The sequence below is a fragment of the Thermobia domestica genome, unplaced genomic scaffold, assembly GCF_964235325.1.
Source record: "Thermobia domestica unplaced genomic scaffold, izTheDome1.hap1.1 HAP1_SCAFFOLD_403, whole genome shotgun sequence".
Classification (NCBI taxonomy): Eukaryota; Metazoa; Arthropoda; class Insecta; order Zygentoma; family Lepismatidae; genus Thermobia; species Thermobia domestica.
Window position 1 is genome coordinate 141,367 of NW_027656113.1, and position 11,687 is coordinate 153,053.

The following is an 11,687-nucleotide window of genomic DNA, read 5'->3' on the forward strand; positions in this document are numbered from 1 at the left end:
TAAAACATGTTGAGCTTAAAGTTAATATAATTTTATCTTCATTGTTTGAAGTCTAGGCATGTTTTAATATTCCTGCTTAAAATTAGCAGTAAAAGAACCATAGTCTTTGGGCTTGCAAACTAGCGGGCTAGAAGTAAAATCTTAGTGCTGAATCGGAAAATAACCATAAGGCAGAAATTATACCTAAATACTACTTTTTAAAATTCATGAGTTTTGAGAGAATTGTGCATTACTTCTTCTTTTTACCCTTTTTAACTTCAAATGTAAATAAATTTAAGAATGGAGGTGAAAAGTAGTGAAATCTATTTCGATGCTCTATGGTTCGTTCTGTAAGCGAAGGGTAGTAAGGATAGGTATTGAAATTTACCGTCCCTTTTCAGCACCGAGATTACATGAAACGTGGATCTGCACTTTAAGATGAAGTTCAAACCATTGTAATACGTTTAAATTTCAATACTCTCCTACCGACGAATTTCTTCGATCAGCGGCGTTAGTAGCTGCTTGTATCCTTGTTCCACAAGGTCGACTTGTTCTTGCTTTATCAGCGATAGATTACATCTCATTGTATCGGTTAATGTGACAAATAATTTGTAACGGTTATAAGAGCTTTCAAATCTCCATTGATTCTTATTACATTTGTATAGCGCAATTACAGGAGACAGTTCTCTTTGACTCCTCACTCGATCTTCAATATCTAGCTGCTGCCACTTAAAGGATATGCTTTGTATCGTCTTGAATCATGTCCTTAGGGTAGGTACCAACTCAACATCACCTGAAACTAATACAGAGGCTTGTAGAAGTAGGGACATAATGTATGGCAGCACTAGATATACTTGCACATTTTAAAGTTACTGAATTATACTTGGGATTTATTTAATGTAGTTTTCCGCAATAGTGCATCACTGCAGGTTATGGAAGGCAACTGCTCCCCAAAAATCCTGCTTTTTTTTCTAAGTTTCTCTGGAGTAAAATGTTGGAGTAACTCATCAAAATCGTTGTAATGTTGTGACTGGCATTCGCAACATATAGTTTTTGTTCGTGTATAACCGTATTTTATTTTTTCTCTTCTTTACTTTAACTGTGGTCACGGCTTGTTACTTAATTGGTATCGGTGTGCGGTTTAAAGTCCTATTTCAGCATCTAGTCTCTATGAAAACAGTTTACTGTGATAGCTGAAATGCATGAACTCTCAGCGGAAATCGAACTAGGATGCAGGGGCGTATGCTAACCATATAGCACAAAGGAGTTTTACAATACCAAAATATTCAGTGTTTATAAACCATTTTATTTAAATTAACTTCTTGAACCGTGTTGCAGTATCGAACAGATATTATATTCAAGTTTGGAGAAAACTAAAAATATATTTGTTAACAAGAACAGAATTGCATGAAAAACCACGTATATTCACTAAGAGAAAGTAGCCATTGCTTTAGTGTGTTCGTAAGACTAATATAAGTATATTGCAATTTTATTTTTCCACAGATACGGTGCAACAACTGGACACAGTCGTCACTTCCTTCAGGTTGTGATGCTTTCACAGTTCCTTTGTTTCAACGAAATGATGATGGAAAGCTTGTTTATGTCGGTAAGTTTCGCACCGTATATATATCATAATATCTATATTACCTTATCGGCGCTTTGAAAAGTTAGGTACTATTTGCTTAGTGTTCGAAAAACAGATCACTGTACTAGCAGGATATTGAAGCTGGTGTTCTTTTCCTGCAAATCAAGTAATCAGTCTTGTATTTTTCCAGCATTTTTTCATACATTGATTTTGTATTAAAAGCAAATAATTTGTGTAATATTATATATCAGTAAGTAAAGATTGCTTTACCTTGTTCTGGTGCGTATTGTTTATTTGTGTGTCAATGATTTTGTTCTTTACTTCTGAAGTTTTCCTGCAGACACATTAATTTAGAACTTAAAATATTATTATTATTATTATTATTATTATTACAAACATATTAAAATTATGGTTATATTTTCTTTAGGAGCAAGATATACGCCTCGATTTGAAATTGTGACGGAAGGTTTTACCTCACTAAGAATGGTAGGAAGAGCAGGCGATTTGTTCGGCGGAGCAACTCCACCGCCTTCAAATAAAACTCCGACGCATCCATATGCTTGGGATCCTTCGAAATTCTTGGGTTCAGAATATACAGGAAATGACGATTCTGGTAGGTATTTCAACCTGTTTATACGTTTCATGATCGTACATGATATAGATGGTTATTAGAATAATAGAAACATCTTAAAAAGTCCAATTTACCAGATTAATATGGAGTTGGACTACCTTTCACCCTCAGAACAATTCCGATGCAACGTGGAATAGAGTTACAGAGGTCGTGGATTGTAGCAAATGGATTATTACACCATTCCGCGTGCAGTACATCACGCAGTTCCGTGAGAAAGGATGGATTAGAAATCCACACCGGATTCGTGCCTCTAAAACAGACCAGAGATCTTCACATGCCAAAGTAAGTATCCAACTTCATCCCGATGTTCCTCAAACCACACTGCAGCAGCTAATGTGTCCAGCTATGTCAATAGCCTTATTATCATCCTAGAATATGTCGTCATTGCCCGAAAAGAATATCCTGGACTGTCTAATTCACATGGTACTCAAAAATGGAAAAATAATCACAGACAACAACGTGGCCGATAAGTGTCAGCACAAGACCTATTGAAAACAAGGATATTTAGACCCACAGCATCACAAAGTCGGCGTCGTGTTTTACACTTGGGCGGATACATTGCAGTTCATACTTTTCCTGTGGGTGTCCGCTGCACACAAACACGACCTGTAATTTGAAATAAAATGATCGATTATTCATGCGACCATATCACATGTTTCCGGTCATCAGCGGTCCATGTTACACGTTCATGGCACCATTAACATCGTGAAGTGTGATGGTACGTTATCAGAGGTTTCGCCTATGCAACCTAAACCCGTATTTCCATGTCATGCAATTCGCGGTGGATTGTGATTGTCGACACTGGCTTTGAGAGGCGCTGCTTGAATTCCCCCATCACTTGCACCACTGTTGTATGACTGTTCTGAGTGTTAATCTGCTTTAATGCTCGGCGGGATCTGCCAATGAGGGTTTTCTTTCGACCAACATTCGTCTTCGCCGATGTGTTTTTGCTGTGAGTTTTGTTGACGTTTGTCATCTTGAATGCTCTTCCTCGTGACACGCCCAATGCGCGTGTTACTTTTTATCAAGCGTCAATAATTTGTCCTCTTCGGAAATCAGAGAGGTCACCCATTTTATACAATCATCGTCTATTAAGTGCACTGAAGATCTTTTCTGAAAATGATAATACCATATATAGAGAGTTAATTTTGTGTAGAGGTTTATTTGAGTCAGATAATCATTCGCAGCTGATTAAAAGAGATAATGGAGTGGACGTTTAAGCACTTAATTTAGTATATAAAAGTCATTCCTGTCTTAGCATTCTTATTATATTCTTTGGTCATCCATAGAGGGCGCGGTGGCTCAGTAGTAGAGCGTTCACCTTTGGTGCTTGGGGTGCCTGGTTCGATCCCAGCTCGCGCCGAGTGGACTTTGTGGTAGACAAACACCGTGCTTGTGGGTTTTCTCGGGGTTCTCCCGTTTCCTCCCACTTTCTTCATTCTATCATTTCATTAATTTCTCATCTTCACGATTTCCTTTAGCCAAACCAGCATAAGCGTGGGACGTAAAACAAAGATTTCTTTGGTCACCCACATCCTGATCAATTAAAAAGAGAGGGGCAAGTATGGAGTAGGCTTTGATTCACCAAGTGTAACTAAGAAAAAAGAATCTGACAAGATCTCATATCACACCGTAAGTATAAATCTTTCGCATTTTACCTTTCCTTTGCTGAACACTGAAGAAACATGAACTAGGATTCTATCTTTTGTAACCTCTAGAGCATAGATGACTAGTCCCTGAAGACAACCCTCCGATGCTTGCCTCGTATTCGTGAACCTGGAGGGTAAGAATCACATTGGAGTTGCAGAATGGGGGTGAAGGACGGCAGGGTCAATCTGAATAGAAGTGTGAGGGCGTGGGAATGCATCGAGAACCGAATTGAATTCAGAAGATGAGAGAGGATCATAAACACAGTACACTTCAATGAGGCCACTTCACAGTAGGAGATCACTTACTCCGTGGCCAAGATCATGGATTTGATTACGAGTAATACTATTGAGATTTATTTGTTAAATGTTACTATGTGGTTGGTCTATTTTACGAGTCATATATACTTTATAATTTAACGAGAAGTTCATTTGCATTTCTTACTTATAAATATATTTTCTGTATTCTAATTTTTTACGAATACAACCCTGATAACAATGAAATTTATAATATTTACATATTTCCTATTTATTTTAACAATGATAGATCTAATCTTGTTTGTAGAACCTAATGTAGTAATTTCATATCTCCATCTTTTTTCAAACTTTTGTGATTTTACATTTTCTATACACTTTCTGATGTAGAACAGTGTTTTAGTGATGTTATGCTCCAGTTCTTTGTAATCTCATTAATAACTTAAATTTTGTCATAGTCGAGATTTGCCAGAGTAGAGCATACAGTATATAATATCGACAAGAAACTGCAGTATGATGTCAGAATATTGCGTAAGCAATTCTTTGCTTTAAAGATATAACGTATCAAATAGCAGCATTCGAAAGCGATATTGTCACAGAAATTTTCAGAATATCTTCCATATGTAGAACCGTTCCCTGTGGTTTGTGCATTGTATTTGAAAAGGACTTTCTGAGATTATTGACTTCATGGAATGAAAACATCGACGAACATTAGCGTATAGGACAGTAAGACATTCAGGTAGGAATACATTTCTGTATCCTGTGAGCTCTCTAACATATATCAAAATTCTAAAACAAAATTACACTGAAGTTTGTGTAAGAACAAACAAAATGATGAAACTAAAATAAAAAACACGAATGTATTTATAACTTCTAAAATATAATTTAATATGTAAAAAAAATATTAACTATTGTGCAAATAGTTCATGATTTCCATTTATATTGTTACAAATGAGAATGAGGCTATAGAACAAGTGTAATTGATGTAAAATGCTATTTCTCTCCTTTTGACATTAATAAAAGTAGGTCTGACTATACAATGTCCCTAATTATGGAAGGAGCACACATAAATTGAGTTTCATGTTAAACTGCTCAGTGAATCATGTTTCCCCATGACTTTGGAAATTAAACTAATTAGTAAACTAACCAATGCTAACAACTTACCACCATAACATGTTTTGTTTTGCTCTTCCACTTTGAGAGGTTGTTAGTTTTAAAGTGATGCCAAAGGAGAATTCGAACGTACGAGAAAGTACGAACGCAGTTGTCTAATAAGTATTTATTAAACAAGTGTGTTAAATATTGAGTATAACGTATGAATCCAACGTTTCTTCTGTTTCTTGTCTTGTTATTCAGCTTTGTTTGTTGCAGGCTGTGAGGACGAACTGTTAGCTGGACATAGTGAGAATGGAACAAGGACTACAGTGATAGTGAAACTGAAAAATGACATGGACATAATGCTTACTCCTTTGGTACTTGAATCACTACAGAGGTTAGTAATTCGAAGTGCAGTTCCTTTCGAAATAAATAAATGTAAATCAACTTGGTTTTAATAAAAAACGCTTTATTAGTGCTTGAGATTGACCAATATAATGTATTACTTTTTCTTTTCTTTTATTACATTAATTTAAGAACTAATTTACATTATCTTTACATTATTAATTGTGAAATGCTTACTTATGTAAAGATAGGTAGATTAAACTTTTTTCTAATCATCTCAAACTGGTTGGTAAGTATGATAAATAAACAAATAAATGCAATAATAATAAAATTAGAAAATAATTTTCAAAAGAAATTGTGTAAAAAGTAATTAAAGAATTGATTTAAGTTTCTGAGAGCTGATTACGAATGTATGAGGTAGTTTGAACTTGTAACGCCCTTGTATATCCCTCACCAGCTCTCGCATTCATGAAATTTAGAATGTATCGAAATTTACACAATAAGAAGTAAGGTTCACTTCATTTTATATGATTGACAGATTCATTGATGCTGTGACTCCGGTCCTGTCATCTCTACATCCTTTAACCGTTTTAAACCATCTGCACTCAGAATGTATAAATCGTGTGGAAGAAGCGAATATTTTGAAGAAGGAACGATCCTCATATTTAAGTCAATTGCAATCTAGCAAGAGAAGTACAGCCGAAAGGGCTCCTGATGGTCACTTGACACTTCATTCTAGTGTTTATGAAGAAAGCATTTTTACGCAGACTCAAGGGACTGTTATTTTACCTAAGGTAAGAAAGCAAAATTTGGTTTTGTTGTGTGTTGATTTTGTTTAGTTTCATTGTATTGAAGTGATCCAATATGTAGTTTTGTATATTTCTATATAGAATCGCGAACCAGTAGCCAATATTTTATGGAAAATGATTATATTATTTACTACTTCTTGATGCATGCAGTATAATATAAGGTTACATAAATAAAACAAGGTAAAAACTAATAAATAAATAAAATGTAATAATGTGTGATTGGGTATGAAAAGACACGAACGAAAGACATCATCAAATTGCTGAACCATGCGCAGTCCTATATGATACTATTGAGCATTTCACGAGTAGCGGAAGTCGAATGGACCTGAATATCATCCTTCAGGCCACGTTAAATGATCCTACTGACCAACTTAGATGCGTAAAATAGGAAGAGGAAAAAAATAGGTATTGTGATCACAATTGGTAAGAAAAGTTACACAAACAAAGCAGTGACATTGGAGTAAGACTGGTTAGCTTTTTATCATTCAGGAATTTAATGTGTAGTTAAGTCCGCGTACTTTAAGCACAAAAATATTTACAAATATACGTTGACTTGCTTGGAATTATATTGATCACCTTCTGGTAGTTCAGCTGCGGCGTACAAGCATCGTAAGTGTACTTTCGTACAGGAGAGAAAATGATAACTTGTATTACAATCTTACGATTACGAAGACAGGTCAGAAACCTTTAATAATAGAGAAAAACGTGTATGCTCGTAATCGCTGAAAAATTTGACGCGTCTCGTAAATGAAAACTAAGGAATCTGAATGTCCAGAAACAATATCAGAATTTTCTTCGCAATAAATTCGAAGTTTCACGATAGGTAGTGGATGATGAAAGAGACGTTAATAATAAGACTGAAGGGGATCTGGACGAAAAGTGGGAAAGCCTCTATGGGGAACTGTGAAAAATCAACAGAAGAGAATATAGAATATGGAAGGTAGAAAAATGTAAACCGCAGTTAGAGAAAAAATTAAAGAACCGAAGGAATGAAGAAAGCAGGTTAAATTACAACGACTTCAAAATGCTGTTAGTGTATACATCTATGTATGCAGCTACCTTAAACGTAAAGCTACTCGTATTGTCCACGTAAAGGGGAGGAATACGGAAATAGAAGAAAACAGTAAAAAAAAGAATATTAGGGATTCGTATAATGTTTAGATAGGTAAAAATCAGTACTTCGATAACTCTTAAATATATACGCAAAAAGTGGAGGAAAGGCTAGTGAAATGCAAACGGTAGAACATGAAATTAAACGATTATTTCTTACAGAGGTGAAAACTGATGATTTCAGGGAATTGACGGATAAGAAGTTCTCCCGCGGAGCTCAGAAATCCCCCCTGGGCATATCATCGATCATGCTTAACGTGGGTTACCAATATTTTCGGAGTACTGCTTTCACTCCCTATGTAATGAAGGTCTTCCCGAGGGAAATCCGAAATCTTCACTGGATGATACATCTATTAAAAAGTAAAAACTAACAGAGCTCCGGGAGGTGATTCTATTCAAGTAGAATTGCTTACGAATGGACTTTCTTAAACAAATAAATATATAGACTAATTAATCTCATTTAAATGATTAAAAAAGGAAATTTAAATGTAATTAAAATTCCAGAAAGTAAAACTGGAAGGGAAGTAAAACTGTGTGCAGAAATTGTCGAGAAATGTCTTTACTTCCAGCGTGTTATAGGGATCGTTAAACCATAAATAGACGAAATAATGGAAGATTTTGAATGTTGTCTTAATAAACAAAACAGATCAGCAGCGTGTAAACAAATCGGTGAAGAAATGAACGTAGGAAGGAAAATATACAATGAAATTTCCCAGCTTGACCGCCTACCTAGCTGAGTCCCATTCTTATGGCACTTGATATTCTTGATAAGATGTACATTATTAATTTCTCTGCAAATTAGAACACCTATTTGTTTTAGAACCTGGGTGCTCTCCAGTAACTTTAATCTAGTGCTTGTGCTTCTAATGTTAAATTCACCTCTGTAGTTCGGTCACGCGAAATGACATATTGTAAAATTCGTGTATATTAGAATAATGTTTACATAATTAAGAAACACGTGATTTATCTTCTTCGAAATATAAAAAGTGAATTCTGAAGTGTTTCTCGAATGGTCAGTGTCAACAAAGGAAGTACCTCGCCATTGAAATCCCGAAATAACTTGCTCAAAACACAAATCACAGTATAGACGATTTTAAAGATTTGCTAAACAGTATGTATAAAAATTTCCTGTGGTCTTCAAAGCATGCGTATATTGCATGCAACTTTTTCTAAGTTGACCGTGGTGTAATGAATGAAATATGTACTAGCGTGTTAATTTTGTGTTAACACAGCAATAACATAACATAGCATAAGTGTGAATGTGGGAAAGATAAATACGATATTGTTACAACATTATTTTATAATTAAGTATTTTTAAGTATGATATATTATTTGGAAAACACTAAATAAGTATTCAGTAAGCGTAATAGGAGCACAATATTAATTGATTTAACTGTACAGTGTGATATATCGAAACCATACTAAGAAATGAATGGAAACATTGTAATTAATAATATTAAGCTAAGACAGTGAAAGTGTATGAGTAATTTTAACAAATGAGAACGAGTAGCGAGAAAGGTGATAGTACATTATAGCAGGAGTAGTACACTATGAAAAGTCTTTTATTTTCACGACTGCTGTCGAAAGTTTTTAGAATGAAAATGTATAAAACATAATTCCACATGTTGCAGTGAAGGGGCGCGAAAGTTCGTTCTGACCTTCAGGGATAAACACAAACTGATAGTAACCCTTGTGATTATATGGTCAGCGTACGCGCCTTCGGCGCAGGAGACCCGGCTTCAGTTCTCGGTGGGAGCTCATCTGGTTCGGACCCCACGTTAAGTTGCAGATCTACGGCTCATATATCCTCAGTATTGAACGAAATGTTGATCTCCAAATCAACCAACTAACAAGATAATAGTGCTCGAGAAACAGTTTTCAGAAAATATTGTGTAAAATTGGACGAACAGATGAGACAATGGCGTAAGGTTAAACGATGCGACATTCCACAATGTGCAGACAAATTGCGAGTAATTAGATTGAGGCGTCTAATATATAGTTCAGATATGTCTCACATGATATACATAACGAATGCGTGGTGTTAATTGGAAAGTCCGTAGAAGTAATTCTTTGAGTATGTCGAGATAGTAGAGAATAATAAATAACGTAAGCTCTTGAGGGAAATAGGTAATAATCCTGACTGGATTAGATTGACATAGAATAGGATCCAATGGTAAGCTTTTTGTTTCTGCGGTGTTGAACTTGAGGATTCTATAGGACAAGTTAGTTTATCTTAGTGAACTTACTTAAACTCATCATAGAACGCATGCTTACCCCGTTTAACTTATATCATTGTCCTTTCGCCTTTGAAAATTACTTCCATATCCTATGTCGTTCTGCCATTGCAGTAAGCCACTGTAGTAATGGAGGTAATGATATATTTTGCGGCGCTTTGTTACTCTAATAGCTTACAAAATTGCGATAAAGCTAATATGAAAATGAAATTTTGTAATTCGAAAAACTTATAAAACAGAATTGATTTTTCTTTTGTGTATTACAATTCTATATTTTGTGTACTTGCAAAAAGAAATAAATGTACAGTCTTATTCAAAAAATCTTGGTCACCCACCTTGCTTTAGAAGACCATATTCTAACAACCATACATAGGAAATCCTAATATTTTGGATCTAATTATAGATTTTAGAAATCCACATTTTTTAATTTAATTACAAACGAAGGTAAAAGTACAGGGCTTCTAAAAGAGAGTTGGGTGCCCAGGACTTTTTTGAACAAGAATGTACATTACATGTACTGTGTGCTACAGGATTGACGGTAAAATATTTTCGGAGTAGAATCCAGAAGACTGAGAGAAGCAATCCAGGAAGCACTAGATTTGAATTGCCATCTGATACCGAAAAAGAAGGATAATAAATAACTAATAAAATTAATAAATAAAAAAGAAAAATATAGACATATCGTAGATAAACCTATGCTTGCTGGTTCTTTGAATTATTACTTTTTATTATTTAAAATTTATTAATATTTTTCTTTCTTGGAATTTTGTAGGTTAACATTACGTTGCTTCAAGCATCGGTGGTGGAAGAGATCATCTCCTTTTCAGCTCTTGATAACATTAGAGATCTAACCTGTGTTTCACTGTTCGCTGTATGTTTCGATAGCGTGACAGCACAGTTTTATTCTGGTAAGCAAGCAAAGGAAGTGGTGCAGACATTCCACAGGCCAACGGTAATGCCGCGTGAACGAAAGAAATCAAAGTCCAAACCCTTCCAAACCGAATCGCTACAAGGTGAACCCGTATACATAGAAACTTCAGAGAAACAACAGGAAGAGCTAGTCATGGCGCTTTCACTAGGAAAAATTCACGCCCAATTAAGAAGGCTGAGGAATGAAAGCTCGATTCTTAAAGATGCTGTAATAACAGCAATTCCAATGCAGCATTCTCGTGTACTGTTCACATGTGCTAGAATCCCATCCCCCCTGAGAATGGATTATATTCATCCAGATGTAGATGCTGAGAAGACAGGAGCAGCTGGCCGCCATTCTGGAACACATCATAGCGAAGATACCAATGAAGATAAATTAGGTTTTATTATGTTTGAGAGTGGACTTGAAGGTGTATCCTTAAAAATTGTGAAGAGATCTCAGTTTGAGAAGGGAGATAATAAAGGGTTTGAAGGAGGTAATGGTGATATTATGAAGTCGAAAGAAGAAGTAGAAAATGAGAAATCAAATAACGCTGGTGGAGGTCCAAATGTAGCCGAAAATAACGCCAAAAATGCTAAGGCTTCCTCAGTCGATGAGATAGATGGAGATGGAACGAAAGAATCTACAAACGAACCAGCAAAATCAGAAAATGCAAATACGTCTTCGTGCGTCATTGAATTTCGTACCGTGTGGTTTAATTTTGCTGCACCTCCACGCACACCAATTACAAGGAAAATAGATTATACAAGGTATGTTAAAAATTATATTATCTTCTTTAAATTTATTGTTACTTTAGTAATAATTTGTGTTGACAGTAAGGACATGAATTTGTAGCACGAACTTGGATAACTGGTCAAATCTTGGCAGGGGTGGATAACTTAACGTAACTGTAACGTAACGAAAATAGTTCTCTGTAACAAAATTATTGGTTATTTAATGTAGGTAGGTACAAGGTATACCACCAATTTTTGTTACGACACCGTAACGTTATTCGAGCATGTAACGTTATCGTACCGTAACTAATTGAAGGAACAAATCTGTTTCGGGTATTCCTTTCACGCTTGGTG

The 11,687-nt window shown here is 35.3% G+C and overlaps 1 protein-coding gene across 1 annotated transcript in view; it reads left to right on the forward strand.

Annotated features, from left to right (window-relative positions):
• Window positions 1-11,369, forward strand: part of LOC145676830 (bridge-like lipid transfer protein family member 1) — a gene marked incomplete at its 3' end in the record, with an annotated part of 144,951 nt that extends 133,582 nt beyond the window's left edge. Inside the window, exons 25-29 of the mRNA XM_081747616.1 lie at window positions 1,483-1,585; window positions 1,992-2,177; window positions 5,468-5,588; window positions 6,075-6,330; window positions 10,462-11,369. Coding sequence (XP_081603742.1) covers window positions 1,483-1,585; window positions 1,992-2,177; window positions 5,468-5,588; window positions 6,075-6,330; window positions 10,462-11,369 — 1,574 coding nt within the window. The remainder of the gene's footprint in view (window positions 1-1,482; window positions 1,586-1,991; window positions 2,178-5,467; window positions 5,589-6,074; window positions 6,331-10,461) is intronic.
• Window positions 11,370-11,687: the final 318 nt, after the last annotated feature.